We start from the raw sequence: 18,768 nt of genomic DNA on the forward strand, positions 1-18,768 counted from the left end.
AAGGGAGTCTATTTAAAGGCTAGAGTATACAAATGAGTTTTAAGGTGAGACTTAAATTGGTCACATCTAATCTTAGGCTTAGATTGTCACATATTGTTTAGCAGATGGTGCCAAAAGACCCACACTAAACCCAGAACAGATCTGCCTTTTGCTGTAATTTTGTCTTAATACTTGGTACTTTCAATTCATGAGTACGTTTTACCAACAACAACATGGTTGTGCCATGGTATCACCTGTCATAGCAAACCTACTGTTATGTTTGAATATTGTGTTGGCTGCAGGGAAAAGTGATAGCGTCGTTAGGTTTTGTTTCTAGTCCAGAGCGAAAGCAAAACAAGAAGATTGCGAGGAAGACGGCGCTGAGGAAGACGTCCCAAACACACCAGAATCTCTTCCACCATACCCGTCCAACGTTAAAAGTTCAGAAAAAAAGTCCCTCTATTTGATGGAAGTCAGTAACGAAAAGCTGAAAATATGACAGAGTGTCTCGGAGGGTGTCCCTTCAAGAAGGCCCACCCGCTGTGGATCACCACCCAGGTAAGAAACAGAAAAAAAGTCCCTCTATTTAATCGAAGTCAGCAACAAAAAGCTGTGGGCGTGGCCGGGCCGTTACATCTGGATGGGAAGCAGTTCCAAGTTGGAAAAGAGAGCTCTTTTAAAGGCCTACTGAAACCCATTACTACCGACCACGCAGTCTGATTTTATCAACATTTGATAGCAGGGACCCTGCCATTCAAACTAGGCTGCTACTTTACTAATGATTAATGTAATTTTAGCTTAAAAATAGTACAACAGCAACAGGAGAGACTATTCATCCCTGAACACCATGGAGTTCATATAGGCTTAAGGGATCAGCACAAAGTCATTGGTACAGATATGTTTGATTGATTGATTGAAACTTTTATTAGTAGATTGCACAGTACAGTAAATATTCGCTACAATTGACCACTGAATGGTAACACCCGAATAAGTTTTTTGATTTGTTTAAGTCCACGTTAATCAAGTCATGGTATGTGGATGACACATGGGTGAAAATCAGAAACCAAGGTCTGCAAGACTTCAATGAGCACATTGACTCAGCAGACAAAAACATCAAGTTTACATGTGAGGATGTCAAAGACAGTAAGTTGCCTTTCTTGGACTGTGATGTCCCCTTTGGGGAGAACAGGGGTCTCCATGTCGGGTTTTACCGAAAACCCACACATACTTATAAATACCTACAAACCCCGTTTCCATATGAGTTGGGAAATTGTGTTCGATGTAAATATAAACAGAATACAATGATTTGCAAATCCTTTTCAAGCCATATTCAATTGAATGCATTACAAAGACAAGATATTTGATGTTCAAACTCACAATTTTTAATGTTTTTGCAATAATAATTAACTTAGAATTTCATGGCTGCAACACGTGCCAAAGTAGTTGGGAAAGGGCATGTTCACCACTGTGTTACATCACATTTTCTTTTAACAACACTCAATAAACGTTTGGGAACTGAGGAAACTAATTGTTGAAGCTTTAAAAGTGGAATTCTTTACCATTTTTGCTTGATGTACAGCTTAAGTTGTTCGACAGTCCAGGGTCTTATCGTATTTTACGTTTCATAATGCGCCACACATTTTTGATGGGAGACATGTCTGGACTGCAGGTGGGCCAGGAAAGTACCTGCACTCTTTTACTACGAAGCCACGCTGTTGTAACACGTGGCTTGGCATTGTTTTGCTGAAATAAGCAGGGGCGTCCATGATAACGTTGCTTGGATGACAACATATATTTGTCCAAAACCTGTATGGACCATTCAGCATTAATGGTGCCTTCACAGATGTGTAAGTTATCCATGCCTTGGGCACTAATACACCCCCATACCATCACAGATGCTGGCTTTTGAACTTTGCGCCTATAACAATCCGGATGTTTTTTTTCCTCTTTGTTCCGGAGGACACTACGTCTAGAGTTTCCAAATATAATTTGAAATGTGGACTGGTTAGACCACAGAACACTTTTCCACTTTGCATCAGTCTATCTTAGATGAGCTTAGGCCCAGCGAAGCCGGCGGCGTTCCTGGGTGTTGTTCATAAATGGCATTCGCTTTGCATGGTAGAGTTTTAACATGCATTTACAGATGTGGCGACCAACTGTAGTTACTGACAGTGGTTTTCCGAAGTGTTCTTGAGCCCATATGGTGATATCCTTTACACACTGATGTCAGTTTTTGAGGGATCAAAAGTCCGTAATATCATCTCTTACGTGCAGTGATATCACCAGATTCTCTGAACTTTTTGATGATTTTACGGACCATAGATGGTAAAATCCCTAAATTCCTTGCAATAGCTAGTTGAGAAATGATGTTCTAAAACTGTTCGACAATTTGCTTATAAAGTGGTGACCCTCACCCTATCCTTATTTGTGAATTACTTAGCATTTCATGGAAGCTGCTTTTATACCCAATCATGGCACCCACCTGTTCCCAATTAGCCTGCACACCTGTGGGATGTTCCAAATAAGTGTTTGATGAGCATTCCTTAACTTTATCAGTATTTATTGCCACCTTTCCCAACTTCTTTGTCATGTGTTGCTGGCATTAAATTCTAAAGTTAATGATTATTTGCAACAAAAAAAAGGTTTATCAGTTTGAACATCAAATATGTTGTCTTTGTAGCATATTCAACTGAATATGGGTTGAAAATGATTTGCAAATCATTGTATTCCGTTTATATTAACATCTAACACAATTTCCCAACTCATATGGAAACAGGGTTTGTACTTTTTGACTCACACCACCCACTGGAACACAAAGTGGTCGCTATCAGAACCCTACAACACAGCTGATAATGTTCTTACCAGCCCACAGGCCAAATAGAAAGAGCATAGGCATTTAAGGGGAGCCTTCAAAACCTGTAGTCACCCCAGCTAGTCGCTTGTGAAAAGTGCATCCAGTTCCAAAAATAGCAAGAACAGACTGGATAAGGATGAAAAAAAGATGACAGACGCAAAACTATTATCATTTCATGTATCAGGTCTATTTGAGAAACTCAGAAGAATTTTCAACCAACTCAACATCCCAGTACACTTCAAACCAGAAAACACCCTGAGACAGAGACTGGTGCATTCTGAAGATCGGATACCCAACAACCATAGGATAGGATAGGTCTTCATTTTCATTGCTGTTGCGTTTTCGACTCATATTGATGCGTGAAGTGTCACCCCCGGATGCTGCAGGACTTCGGACACTGTTACATATACAAATGACCAAAAGAACACTTGTACAAAAGGCAAAGAAAAGCGTGCCAACGCATGGAAAGCTAAATGCTAAAGTTTAGCAAGAGTCGAGTTCAGAGTCCACAGAAGCGCGAGCCGAGCGCGCGGAAGCTAAGCTAGGACTTAGCAGAATACCAAACGCAACTGTTGCATAGAGCAAACAAAAGATCCAGAAAGAACTCAGGTAGCAGGCGGACTTAAATACTAACACAACAATCAAAACCAGGTGTGCGTCAGAAAGTAAGTGCAGGTGGAGCAAATGAAGTAGCCATGGTGACAAATACAAACTAAGAAGTGCTCAAAACAAAGGGATCGGCAGAGTCCAGAAATAATACGAAAATACACAAAAAGGACTCAAACAGAGACTAGAGATGTGATCCAAGAACCGGATCACAACAATTGCACAAGTACAACGAAATTATGTTTTCGCACAAACCTGTTCAAGGTTGAAAAACATTTTTTTTTTAAATTATGTAAAAAAAAACAGTCATCTACTGGCAGCTACAGCTGCCAAACGAAAACCGTAAAATTAAAGTAAAACATTGTAAACCAAATAACGATCAAAAACATTATATTTACAGAAATTTTCATGCAATATTTTGCGTAGAAATATGGTAATTTTACAGATATTTACTAAATTATTAAGATTAACCACCTTTACTAAAGTGACGATGCTGGCAGTTCCACGGAAAAATACCATTAATTTACAGATTTTTTCTGAATTGTTAGGATCAGGGGTCTCACATTCACTTTACCGGGGGGGCTACTTGATGCAGAAACTTGGTGCAAAGTGGGTTCACCTTCTATGAATGAATGGCTATCCCGCCCTAACAACATACTTAGCGATCTTACTGCGAGACTTTGGTGACCCTCTCGTAGGATTGAGCCAATGTTCGCCTGAGCAATTATATTATGGCGTGACAGCGTTTTATCGCCCTCTGCGTTCGCTCATTCACCGAACCGACAGCGTGATGTGTATGGCTTTAACAGACTGCAAGACATACTTGATCAACAGCCACACAGGTCACACTGAGGGTGGCCGTACAAGCAAATTTGACACCGTTACATATATACGCCACACTGTGAACCCACATCAAACAAGAATGATAAAAATATTTCAGGAGAACATCCTCACTGTAACACAACATAACAAATACCCAGAATCCCATGCAGCGGGGTCTTGTGGAAGGGTGTATATTGTAACACATGGGATTCTGGGTATTTTTTCTGTTGTGTTTATGTTGTGTTACAGTGAAGATGTTCTGCTGCAATGTGTTTGTCATTCTTGTTTGATGTGGCTCTACAGTGTGGTGCATATTTGTAACAGTGTTAAAGTTGTTTGTATGGCTGTTGACTGTTTATCAACTATGTCTTGCAGTCACCAACGTATGTCATATTACAGAAAAAAATATTAAATTGTTAGTTTGAGCATAGACCTTTATTTAAGAGGCTACATATATTTTTCCACTTCAATGTAAAAATACACATAAATATTAAAAGAATAAGATTTACCTTAAAATTACATATACAACTGTTAGTTAGTATGGACATAGACGTTTATATAACAAGCTACATATTTAATGAAAGTTAATCACTGTAATTTTACATGAATAAAAATAGAAATATACATAGTTTGTCATTACTGGCATATTACTTAAAATAACAGGCGGTTTGTTTATTTACAGATATTGTCTTCAATTCCACAGTTTTATAACCTATTTATAAAATAAGAAAAATATCAGTAGAAATTTAGAGTAAATTAACCATAAAAATAGGTTGTTGTTTTTTACAGTGTAGACAAACACACAGTGTACAGGGTTACAGAACAAGAACGCTGATGGGTCGCCATAAGGCGCCCCGTAAAAGATGGGAAAAAGGTAAACGCAGGGGAAGGATGAGTAAAAAAAATACAATCTAGACTGGGCTTCTAAGGGGGCCCAGTCAGGAGTGGGAAAAAAACCTCCAAAGCAAAGCACATGTACTGTACATATTACAACATACATCTCAAGATATCGAGCAACAGAGGGAAGGTAGTTCAAGGTCATGGTGGTAGGCCGCAGCTCTCAGGCGCTGACCATCCATTCATCACCCCTATGGGATTTGCGTAGAGGACGTTGGGTTGGGGGGGATGGGGTGTGTATGTGTGGCGTATATTTTTGTGGATGTGTGTGTGTGTAAGCCCATAGTGTGTCTCTGTTCCGCGGCCTTGATGTATTGCAGTCGCTAGTCCAAAGTCTACAACAACAAGTGTGTGTCCATGAGAGACAAGCAGGGAGTTTGTTGTGTCTTTACAGCACCGTCCTTTGGGAGAGTCTCGAAGCCAGGGATACAATCCAAGTTAGAATGTTTTGTATGCGGGTGAAAATAAAATTTGCTTTTCACTCTAAATTGTCTATGATTGGTCCTCAAAACTGCACGGTAAACAGTCCGATGTAATCCACAGTTCTTCCCGCATCCTCAAATCATTTGTGGCAGCTTTGGGGTACTTTGAAGACTGCCAGCAACTTCCAATTTGTCGACAAACCAGAGCAACGCTTACTCCAATCAGCAGATGTCCTGTTGTCATAATTCCCAATAGGTGGATATCTTCATGTCCTCGACAGAAAAGGGTCGCCAGGCACGCGGCCCTCCTTCTTCTCCCAAGAGTCCGTCGTGTGTCCAGCAACAACCGCTTCGTCCCGACAGCAGGTTCCCCCAAACCCAAGATCTTGTCAATTTTGTTGAGGCCAGTTAAATAGTTCCAATGTTTAGATTTGGATAGCAGTGCAAAAAGAGGCAACAAGAAAGTTCAGACAAGACAAAACAAAGAAGCAAGCAGGAGAGATCAGGGAGAGGAAAAGGGAGCATCCACCCTCGATGAGTGCCAGAGAGAAAAAGCTACCACAAAACAATCTGGTGTTTTGTAGTAGCTGATATTTTTCTGTACCCTTCCCGAGAATTGTGCCATGGACAATCCTGTCTCATAGGTCTACAGATAATTCCTTCGACCTCATTCTTGGTTTGTGCTGTGCAAAGCACTGTCTAGTGTGGGACCTCATACAGTCTTTAGACAGGTGTGTGCTGTTCCAAATCATGTCAAACCAACTGAATTTACCACAGGTGGACTCCAATTAAGCTGTAGGAACATCTCAAGGGTGAATATGGTGTGCCAAAGAGTACAGAAATCAGCAAAGGAAATACAACTCACCACAGTTACACCATTTGGAATAAGGGCAGCACGGTGGGAGAGGGGTTAATGTATGACGAATCTCCTCTGCCAATCCCATGTGGAATGCTTCCAACAATGCCGAGGGACCCCAGTCGCAATCGGCAGCCAAGGTGCGGAACTCGATCGCGTACTCCGCGACCCGTTGTAAACCCTGGTGCAGCCGGAAGAGCGACCTAGCTGATTCTCTGCCTGGGAGTCGTTGGAATATCCGTTTGAGGGACTTGGAAAAGTTTGCGTATGTGGAAATGGCAGTGGTCTGACGGTTCCACTCCACTGTTGCCCAGGTGCCCGCTCGGCCAGACAGGTGAGTGATGACGAAAGCTACTTTAGCCCGTTCAGAGGTGAATGAGGAAACATTTAGCTCAAAATGTAGCTCGCATTGTGTCAAGAAATGTCTTACGTCGCCTCCCTCTCCGGGAAATCGTTCTGGACGAGACAGCCGTATATTGCTGGTTGTATCGGGCGTAGTGGGCTGAGTGGATGCCTGGTCAGGTACGGTGGTCGAGGTGGGTACAACGGCGGTTAGTAGCTGGTTGAGACGCGCCAACATGGCGTCTTGCCACTCTGACAGTCCCTGTAGGCCACGGCCCAAGTGGTCTAGCTGATCACTCTGCTGGTCGGTCGATACGCTGGGCCTGGCTTTGTAGTGCCCTTTTTAGGGATCCGGCCTCTGCGGGTTCCATAGTTATTGCCGGAACTTTTCTGTAACGTGCAGAAGTGCGTGGATCCCAAGGATGCAGAGACGTAGCACAAAAACACACCATGAACGAACTGAAATAGTTGCTACCAAAAAACTAACCAAAAGCGCTGGACACAGCCAGGAAAAAATACTGTATGTAAAATGTCAACCAAAGGAGCAAAGTACAAACATAAAACGCTAGACGAGGCTAGGAAAAAAACACTTCTTGAAAGAAGTAACAAAACAAACTAAAGGAGGTAGACAAGGCTAGTGATAACAAGCAAACCTGTCGAGGAGCACGAGTCAAACAAAGTTTGCCAGTGAGCCGAAGGAGCGTACGTATGCCAGCAATACGGTGGGGAGAGAAAAAGTTCCGGCGCTTGATGGCGTCAGCACCCAGGTTGAATAGACCCCCTTAATCAACTTCAGCCAGCTGCGCTCCATACTGTGGACGAGAGTGCCAAAGAGTACAGAAATAAGCAAAAGAAATACAACTCACTACAGTTACACCATTTGGAATAAGGGCAGCACGGTGGACGAGGGGTTAGTGCGTCCGCCTCACAATACGAAGGTCCTGAGTAGTCCTGGGTTCTGTGTGGAGTTTGCATGTTCTCCCTGTGACTGCGTGGGTTCCTTCCGGGTACTCCGGCCTCCTCCCACCCTCCAAAGACATGCTCCTGGGGATAGGTACCAGTGACCCCAAAGGGAATAAGCGGTAGAAAATGGATGGATGGCATTTGGAATAAGTAATTCTATGGCGGGAAAATACAATGACAATGTCAGAACAATGTCAAAGGGACTGTCAGAATCCCCCTCAAGGGGACCCCTCCCCGCAGCCCAAACACTCTTGGAAAAGGTAAGCTGAACTTTTGCTGACTCTGTGCGTCAAACTACTGTTTTGTTGAAAAATTTAACAAACTTACGATTCAGGACAGTGGAAGAGGACGAAGGACGAAAAAGAAAAGAAAAACCCAGACATCGGTATCACTGTTATTCCGAAGTCCTTATAATAATAATGGATTTGATTTACATAACGTTTCTCTCTCTGTCAACCAGACATTAATGGTGGTGGTAAGCTACATTCATAGCCACGGCTGCCCTGGGGTAGACCGACGGAAGTGTGGCTGCCAATTTGCGCCTACGGCCCCTTCGACCGCCACCTATCATTGGGACCTCCCAACGAACACAGACGTTTGGAACCACCAGGACTCTTCCCAGATCTGGCCGAACAGGGGAGAAGGACCCTAGTCGTGTAGGTTACCAAGAACCTGATGGTCGCTTTCTGTGGAGAGAGGAAAACTTTCTAGAACAGGCCTAGACAATTATTTCGATTCGGCCAAATTTAGAGAAACAATAGTGTCTGGAGCCCAGTGTATCTGATTTTTAGTAACACTAATACAAAACCTTACATTAATTTCTGATTGAAAGCTAAAATCTGCCCTGGGGTAGACCGACGGAAGTGTGGCTGCCAATTTGCGCCTACGGCCCCTTCGACCGCCACCTATCATTGGGACCTCCCAACGAACACGGACGTTTGGAACCACCAGGACTCCTCCCAGATCTGGCCGAACGGGGGAGAAGGACCCTAGTCGTGTAGGTGACCAAGAACCTGATGGTTGCTTTCTGTGGAGAGAGGAAAACTTTCTAGAACAGGCCTAGACAATTATTTCGATTCGGCCAAATTTAGAGAAACAAATGTGTCTGGAGCCCCGTGTATCTGATTTTTAGAAACACTAATACAAAACCTCACATTAATGTCTGATTGAAAGCTAAAATTGTTATGACAGACCGCTTGAAAAGACTGAATGACATTTTATTTTATTTTTTTTACTGAATTGAGAATCCCAGAATGTACATAGAAATAAACAACGTTTGATTTAAAATACTGCGACGAGGTGGCGACTTGTCCAGGGTGTAACCCGCCTTCTGCCCGATTGTAGCTGAGATAGGCACCAGCGCCCCCCGCGACCCCAAAGGGAATACGCGGTAGGAAATGGATGGATGATTTAAAATATTAACTATGAACGATAAAACACTGAATATTGACAACGTCACACCAACTCCCCATCGACATATTTTACAGTAAAGCGAAAAATACTGTGGGAAAGATCCCAACCCACACTGCTTGGTGCCTCGTCTGAGTTACTTTGACTTATATTACCATAGTAACTAATCAGATGACCATAGTAACTAATCAGATTACCATAGTAACTAATTACATTACTGTAGTAACAAGTTAGATAACCATAGTATCTAATCAGATGACCATAGTAACTAATTAGAATACCATAGTATCTACAAACCCCGTTTCCATATGAGTTGGGAAATTGTGTTAGATGTAAATATAAACGGAATACAATGATTTGCAAATCATTTTCAACCCATATTCAGTTGAATATGCTACAAAGATAACATATTTGATGTTCAAACTGATAAACGTTTTTTTTTTTGCAAATAATCATTAACTTTAGAATTTGAGGCCAGCAACACGTGACAAAGAAGATGGGAAAGGTGGCAATAAATCCTGATAAAGTTCAGGAATGCTCATCAAACACTTATTTGGAACATCCCACGGGTGTGCAGGCCAATTGGGAACAGGTGGGTGCCATGATTGGGTATAAAAAAAGCTTTCCAAAAAATGCTCAGTCTTTTACAAGAAAGGATGGGCGAGGTACACCCCTTGGTCCACAACTGCGTGAGCCAATAGTCAAACAGTTTAAGAAAAACGTTTCTCAAAGTGCAATTGCAAGAAATGTAGTGATTTCAACATATACGGTCCGAAATATCATCGAAAGGTTCAGAGAATCTGGAGAAATCAATCCATGTAAGCGGCATGGCCGGAAACCAACGTAGAATGACCTTGACCTTCGGTCCCTCAGACGGCACTGTATCAAAAACCGACATCAATCTCTAAAGGATATCACCACATGGGCTCGGGAACACTTCAGAAAACCACTGTCGCTAAATACAGTTCGTCGCTACATCTGTAAGTGCAAGTTAAAGTTCTACTATGCAAAGCGAAAGCTCTTTATCAACAACATCCGGAAACGCCGCCGGCTTCTCTGGGCCCGAAATCATCTAAGATGGACTGATGCAGAGTGAAAAAGTGTTCTGTGGTCTGACGAGTCCACATTTCAAATTGTTTTTGGAAATATTCGACATCATGTCATCCGGATTAATGGGGAAGCAAACCATCCAGACTGCTATCGACGCAAAGTTCACAAGCCAGCATCTGTGATAGTTTGGGGGGTGCATTAGTGCCCAAGGCATGGGTAACTTACACATCTGTGAAGGCAAAATAATGCTGAAAGGTACATACAGATTTGGAACAACATATGCTGCCATCTAAGCGCCGTCGTTTTCATGGACGCCCCTGCTTATTTCAGCAAGACAATGCCAAGCCACGTTCAGCACGTGTTACAACAGCGTGGTTTCGTAAAAAAAGAGTGCGGGCACTTTCCTGGCCCGCCTGCAGTCCAGACCTGTCTCCCATCAAAAATGTGTGGCGCATTATTAAGCGTAAAATACGACAGCGGAGACCCCGGACTGTTGAACGACGGAAGCTCTAAATAAAAAAAAGAATGGGAAAAAATTCCACTTTCAAAGCTTCAACAATTATTTTTTTCAGTTCCCAAACGTTTATTGAGTGTTGTTAAAAGAAAAGGTGATGTAACACAGTGGTGAACATGCCCTTTCCCAACTACTTTGGCATGTGTTGCAGCCATGTAATTCTAAGTTAATTATAATTTGCCAAAAAAAAATAAAGTTAATGACTTTGAACATCAGATATCTTGTCTTTGTAGTGTATTCAATTGAATATGGGTTGAAAAGGATTTGCATTCTGTTTATATTTACATCTAACGCAAATTCCCAACTCATATGGAAACGACCAGATTGAAAAGCTCGACAGGTATTAATTTGCCCAGTTCTTGTTCTAGAAGGTCGACCATCTCTGCACCAGACGGAAACCATTTATTGGTAAAAAAAGTTTGCACAAATGTAAAAAAATAATGTACAACCTCATTTACAAGTCATCACAAGGTGCGAAATTTCAAGCCAGCACTTTGACGAACGTACAACACCATTCTCGATGACTCATTGCGAAGTTTAGGTGTTGATGAGAGTCGTCTGCCTTTCCGTTTGCACAAGTTGTCCATCAGTGTTTGGTTAAAACAAGGGATGCACCGAAATGAAAATTTGTAGCCGAAGCCGAATAAAATTTAAACGCTTGGCCGAAAGCCGAATACCGAATAATAAATGCAGTTTTTCACAATTTGTTTTATATTGGATAAATAGCCTAGAATAAATATTTAGACACGTTTTTCAAATAAAGTATTTTTTTATTGAATATTGACATTTTTTTAATATTCCAGTAGCCTTTGCTTTTCAAAAAAAGCACAAAGTTTTTCATTTATATTAGGCCTTCAAACAAAACATGCATTCCAAAAAAAAAATAAAGTGCATTAAAGTGGATAAACCCACAACAAAGGAATTATTGTCCTTTTGGCAAAAGTCTGCTTAGCCACAGTAGATATGCTAATAATGTAAACAGAAGGCTTAAGTAAATCTCAATTAAGTGTGTGCTTGTAACCTCATACACTTATACAGGTAGCCTACACAACAGGCTAATAATGTAAACAGAGGCCCCACTAAATCTCAATAAGTGTGTGCTTGTAACCTCATACACTTATACAGGTACACAACATATCCCAACGTCACCGCACGTTGGTTGATTGCGTCACCGCGTCAAAAAATTGCGTCACACGCCACTATTCGCCCTTGTTTTTAACTCAATCCACCGAAGGCCGAATGTGGCTTTTTTTGCCATATTCGGCCGAATATATTCGGTTACCGATTTATCGGTGCATCCCTAGTTAAAACAGACCTGGACAAATCAATCTGGCTTGCTGGAAGGAGATTTTTAAAACAAAGTTCTAAAGCTTAGTGATATATCAGATGTATCAGATTGTGGGTGTGGTTTTTTTTACCCTTCCCTTTCATATTTTGCTGTTTTTGTTCTGTTTCGCTTGATTGTAAAATATCAGGAGGGGGTGTGGCGTTCAAATTTTGTCAATATTCAGTGTTTTATCGTTCATAGTTAATATTGGGGCTTCACGGTGGCTGAGGGGTTAGTGCGTCTGCCTCACAATACGAAGTTCCTGCAGTCCTGGGTTCAAATCCAGGCTCGGGATCTTTCTGTGTGGAGTTTGCATGTTCCCCCCGTGAATGCGTGGGTTCCCTCCGGGTACTCCGGCTTCCTCCCACTTCCAAAGACATGCACCTGGGGATAGGTTGATTGGCAACACTAAATTGGCCCTAGTGTGTGAATGCGGGTGTGAATGTTGTCTGTCTATCTGTGTTGGCCCTGCGATGAGGTGGCGACTTGTCCAGGGTGTACCCCGCCTTCCGCCCGATTGTAGCTGAGATAGGCGCCAGCGCCCCCCGCGACCCCGAAAGGGAGAAGCGGTAGGAAATGGATGGATGGATAGTTAATATTGTAAATCCCACGTTCTTTGTTTTCATGTAAATTCTGAGTGGCTCATTCAGTCAAAAAAAACGTTAAAATCCATTCCGGTTTTTTTAAGGCTGTCATAACGTTTTTAGCTTTCAATCAGAAATTATTGTGAGGTTTTGTATTAGTGTTCCAAAAAAATCTGATATACCAGCTTTTTCTGAAACCTTGGCCCCCGGAGTCAAAATAATTGCCCAGGCCTGGGTTAAAAGGAACTTTTTGAACGAAGATTAAAATATTCATCCTGCTTCGTGGCTTATCGATAGTCTCTCCCCTTTAGAACTCTCCTCTGCACGACTCACCCATAACATTCATCGGCAATGCTGCTGCCACACACTTTTTTCAAAGAACTCTAAGAGCATTGTCGGGTTCAAACACTGATGACATTTATTAAACAAGACAAGAAGCAAATAATTCAACAGAGACAGAACTCAATTTGGCTCAATTTGAGGAGAGACGCCCGGACCCTGTACCTTTGTCCAATGTCTCAGCACGCTCTGGCGTCTCCTTCTTTATTTATCCATTGCTTTCGGTCCCCTGGGGGGGTGGTGGGGGAGGGGGGGTTGCCCACATATATGGTCCACTCCAAGATTTCTCATAGTCATCATTGTCACTGTCACCGACGTCCCACCCAGGTGAGTTTTTCCTTGCCCTTACGTGGGCTCCACCGAGGATGTTGTTGTGGTTTGTGCAGCCCTTTGAGACACTTGTGATTTAGGGCTATATGAATAAACATTGATTGATTGATTGATTGATTTGGACTGTCCCTGACCACATGTCAACAGCTGCTTCCAAAGGGACGGGGGCCTAAACAGTTCACAGAAAACGTCGTAAAATAGTTCAAAGTAGAGGTTCGTAAAAGAGTTAAAAAAAAAGAGGTCGTCTAGAACTTGGGAAGATCCTGGTTTCTCTCCGCTTTGTAGTTCTTGGGCTAAAAGAATATCTTTCTGTTGATTACAATACATGAAAGAAACGTAATACCTTAATTTTGCTTCCTCCCTACACAGTGGAGTTTTACAGGCCTTCTTTTTGGTAGGATCGGAATGGTCTCCTCCTGGCCCCACTATGGACTGGACTCTCTGTTATGATCCGCTGCCCGGATCATATTCTGATTGCATTTTTGAGTCACTTGTAATTTCTGTTGGTTTTGGACTCCTTCGGTTCCTGTTTGTGCACCTCTGAGTTGGTTACCAAAGTGACTTATTATTTTCACCTGCCGCTTGTTCCGGACGCGCACCTGTTTTGTAATCACTGACATTATTTAAGCCTGCCTTCTCCAGTCAGTCAGTCTGGCTTCCTAATGTGCAACACGCAACAGATGAGGACTTTTGTTCCTAGCTCTGTACCTGCTAGTTTCCCCGCTCGGCTCTTTTACTTGCTCGCTCCCACGCTAGCTCCTTTGTTTTTTTTTCCTTCTGTGCTTTGAGCATGTTTTTCTTTGTTAAAGTCTGATTTATTTCTAAAGAAATCATTTGTCCCTACCTTTACGCTGTGTCCGAAGCCTGTCTGCATTTCTGGGAGAACAAACTCGTTAAACTCTCACTATTATGTTAGAACAGGGGTCACCAACCTTTTTGAAACCAAGAGCTACTTCTTGGGTACTGATTAATGCGAGTTTGATACACACTTAAATAAATTGCCTGAACTAGCCAATTATCTCAATTTACTTTTAGTACATAAATCTATATATATATATATATACATAAAAAAGGGGGTATTTCTGTCTTTCATCCCGTCGCACATTTTTTTTTTCCTTTTACGAAAGGTTTTTTGTAGAGAATAAACGATGAAAAAACACTTAATTGAACGGTTTAAAAGAGGAGAAAACATGAAAAAAATGAAAATTAAATTTTGAAACATTTTATCTTCAAATTTGACTCTAAAATTCAAAATTCATTTGAAAAAAATTAAGAGAAATACTAGCTCAGGGTATCCGCGGATCCTTAAAAAGTCTTAAAAAGTCTTAAATTCATGTATCTAAAATTAAGGCCTTAAAAATGATTAAATGTATTAGAAATTCCTAAAATGGTCTTAAATTCAGTACTCAATGGTCTTAAATTGTCAGGCCAGTTTATTTAATTTTTTTTCCGGGGCAGGTCTTTGAGTAAAAGTTACGGCACGTCTTTGAGTAAAAGTGAGTGATTTCAGCTCACTCATTTTTTCTTTTTTCTTCAAGAGATCCAAAGAAAAAATGAGTGAGCTGATAAAAATAAAGGCAGAACTTGTGAATGAGAACAGCCAGCTGAAGCTCAACTGAGTGTGTTCAGTGTTTTGTTGTTGATGTTATAATACTGTTTTGCTCTATTATTGACCAAATGTAATTTATTTCTACCCTCACCTCGGTTATTATGTTTTTACTGGCGTTGGTGTTGGTTTATTTGTTTTGGATGTTTTTGGATTTCTCAAGATTTTAAATAGACTCCCTTTTTAGACCAGTTGATCTGCCGTTTCTTTTCTTTTTCTCCTATGTCCCACTCTCCCTTGTGGAGGGGGTCCGGTCCGATCCGGTGGCCATGTACTGCTTGCCTGTGTATCGGCTGGGGACATCTCTGCGCTGCTGATCCGCCTCCGCTTGGGATGGTTTCCTGCTGGCTCCGCTGTGAACGGGACTCTCGCTGCTGTGTTGGATCCGCTTTGGACTGGACTCTCGCGACTGTGTTGGATCCATTATGGATTGAACTTTCACAGTATCATGTTAGACCCGCTCGACATCCATTGCTTTCCTCCTCTCCAAGGTTCTCATAGTCATCATTGTCACCGACGTCCCACTGGGTGTGAGTTTTCCTTGCCCTTATGTGGGCCTACCGAGGATGTCGTAGTGGTTTGTGCAGCCCTTTGAGACACTAGTGATTTAGGGCTATATAAGTAAACATTGATTGATTGATTGATAAGCTGTTTGGCAGAGTGGTGCTTATCAGTTTTTTTTATTAATAAACATGCAAAAAGTAAACTTGGCTGATTGTCATTGAAGTTGTAGTACAGTGGGATCCCCAACCATCGCTTATATTTATAAATAAATAAATAAATGGGTTGAACTTGTATAGCGCTTTTCTACCTTCAAGGTACTCAAAGCGCTTTGACACTACTTCCACATTCACCCGTTCACACACACATTCACACACTGATGGAGGGAGCTGCCATGCGAGGCGCTAACCAGCACCCATCAGGAGCAAGGGTGAAGTGTCTTGCTCAGGACACAACGGACGTGACGAGGTTGGTACTAGGTAGGGACTGAACCAGGGACCCTCGGGTTGCACACGGCCACTCTCCCACTGCGCCACGCATATTGCGAAACAAACACTTACCAATCGACGGATTTAAGTTGCTCCAGTGTCACAAGATGCGAAAGTCCTGATCGTTTGGTCCGCACATTTCGATGCTAACGCAGCTATTCGGCCATGCTATGGCTATGAATAGCGTCAATAGCTATTCGCTCAATAGCTTCAATTTCTTCTTCAGTACTTTCACACTCCAACCATCTGTTTCAAAACATGCGTAATCTGTTGAATTGCTTAAGACGCAAAAATCCGAGTCTGAATCCGAGCTAATGTCGCTATATCTTGCTGTGCTATTCGCCATTGTTTGTTTACATTGACAGCACCGTGTGACGTCACAGGGAAATGAACAGTGTATTTGCAGAGAGCGAAAAAAAGTCACTTTCAAGCTTTTTTTAGGGATATTCCAGGACCGGTGAAATTTTGAAAAAAACTTCAAAAAAATACAACAAGCCACTGGGAACTGATTTTGATTTTTTTTAACCCTTTTGAAATTGTGATAATGTTCCCCTTTAAGTAAGATTAAATATCTCAAATAAGGGTGAGATGTGCTTATTTTGTGTCTAATAAAATAGTTTTCTCACTAAGCAGATTTTATGTTAGTGTTTTACTTGTTTTAAGGGTTTTGGTCCTAAACAATCTCAGTAAAATATTACAGCTTGTTGCTGCGATGCTATGGCCTATATTGAGTAAAATATGCTTGAAACTAGAATATCAACTGATGCAAAGCGTTGTCATCAACACTCACAAGTATAAAACTACTTTTTTAAAGTAATAATTTTTTATTTCAAGGCAAGAAAAAAAAAACATGGCTTTGACATAATTTTGTGTCATAATTAAAACGGAAGACAGCTAAATGTACTTTGCGGTTTTATTTTTAATGGAACAATAGAAAACACATGCTCTTATAGTAGTACAGTCGGCACAGTACAGTAAACTGACAGTTAATATATATTATATATATATATTTATAGATTTTTTAATCATTTTTTTCGGTCTTAAATTTCATTCAAGGTGGCATTAAACAGGTCTTAAAAAGTCTTAAATTTGACTTGCTGAAATCTGCAGATACTCTGTAGCTAATTCGAATCTTTTTGAAAAAATTTAAAAAAAAAAGGAATTTATGGAAAATCATTAGTCATTTTTCCTGATTAGGATTCATTTTAGAATTTTGATGACATGTTTTAAATAGGTTAAAATCTGCATTTTGTTAGAATATACAACAAATTGGACCAAGCTATATTTCTAACAAAGACAAATCATTATTTACATCGTCAGAGGTGCACAGGCGTCCATCATTCCTGACATTTCCAAGGTGCGATTGCCAACATCACTTGGCCCTTGGAGGAGCACAGAAACAGTGTGGATGGCTCGCAGCTTGGAATCGAGGCCTGATTGCCTAAAGTTTTGCCTGCAGCGGATATAAATAGCAGACAATTTTTAGGCAGGTCATAAAATACATTTAGAAAAAAAACAAATACATACACATACTGTGATAACTCGATTTAAGAATGTTTTGACACAAGAGGTGTTTCTCAGCTAATTGTTATGCTTTAATTTACAAGCAGGGATTCAAATTACAAGCATCGCCGCCATTAGTTGGGGTAGCAAATGTCATAGTGAACCCCATGAAATCCAAACAAAACATCTGGTCTTACTCACTATTAGCTTACAGCGATAGTTGGTTCTTCAACCATGGGAACGATGAAAGTGGGTGTTAAGGAGAGTACTAGTAAGAAGCGGATGAGATTATTGAACGAAAAAAAATCATCCAAAAGATGACGTTGATGAAGCAATTCGAGCGTATCACTGCGAGTCTGCACCATACTAAAGTAAAATGAGTCCAACACCGGCCAAGGGTGTCAAATTAAATCTAATCGGTTTACATTTTTCCATGAAATATATACCTCTGGATTGGCAGACCGGGGTGGTGGTCCCTCTCTTTAAGAAGGGGGACCGGAGGGTGTGTTCCAACTATGGTGGGATCACACTCCTCAGCCTTCCCGGTAATGTTTATTCAGGTGTACTGGAGAGCAGGCTTCGCCGGATAGTCGAACCTCGGATTCAGGAGGAACAGTGTGGTTTTCGTCCTGGTCGTGGAACTGTGGACCAGCTCTATACTCTCGGCAGGGTTCTTGAGGGTGCATGGGAGTTTGCCCAACCAGTCTACATGTGCTTTGTGGACTTGGAGAAGGCATTCGACCATGTCCCTCGGGAAGTCCTGTGGGGAGTGCTCAGAGAGTATGGGGTACCGGACTGTCTTATTGTGGCGGTCCGATCCCTGTACGATCAGTGTCAGAGCTTGGTCCGCATGCTGGTAGTAAGTCGGTCACGTTTCCAGTGAGGGTTGGACTCCGCCAAGGCTGTCCTTTGTCACCGATTCTGTTCATAACTTTTAAAGACAGAATTTCTAGGCGCAGTCAAGGTGTTGAGGGGTTCCGGTTTGTTGACCACGGGATTAGGTCTCTGCTTTTTGCAGATGATGTGGTCCTGATGGCTTCATCTGGCCGGGATCTTCAGCTCTCACTGGATCGGTTCGCAGCCGAGTGTGAAGCGACCGGAATGAGAATCAGCACCTCCAAGTCCGAGTCCATGGTTCTCGCCCGGAAAAGGGTGGAGTGCCATCTCCGGGTTGGGGAGGAGACCCTGCCCCAAGTGGAGGAGTTCAAGTACCTAGGAGTCTTGTTCACGAGTGGGGGAAGAGTGGATCGTGAGATCGACAGGCGGATCGGTGCGGCGTCTTCAGTAATGCGGACGTTGTACCGATCTGTTGTGGTGAAGAAGGAGCTGAGCCGGAAGGCAAAGCTCTCAATTTACCGGTCGATCTACGTTCCCA

The 18,768-nt window shown here is 41.9% G+C and overlaps 1 protein-coding gene across 1 annotated transcript in view; it reads left to right on the forward strand.

The window, feature by feature from the left end:
* Window positions 1–474: 474 nt before the first annotated feature.
* Window positions 475–18,768, forward strand: part of rxfp1 (relaxin family peptide receptor 1) — a 325,548-nt gene continuing 307,254 nt past the window's right edge. The window contains exon 1 of the mRNA XM_061891899.1: window positions 475–537. Within this exon, the coding sequence (XP_061747883.1) occupies window positions 475–537 (63 nt within the window). The remainder of the gene's footprint in view (window positions 538–18,768) is intronic.

This window comes from Nerophis ophidion, linkage group LG29 (genome assembly GCF_033978795.1).
Source record: "Nerophis ophidion isolate RoL-2023_Sa linkage group LG29, RoL_Noph_v1.0, whole genome shotgun sequence".
Taxonomy (NCBI): Eukaryota; Metazoa; Chordata; class Actinopteri; order Syngnathiformes; family Syngnathidae; genus Nerophis; species Nerophis ophidion.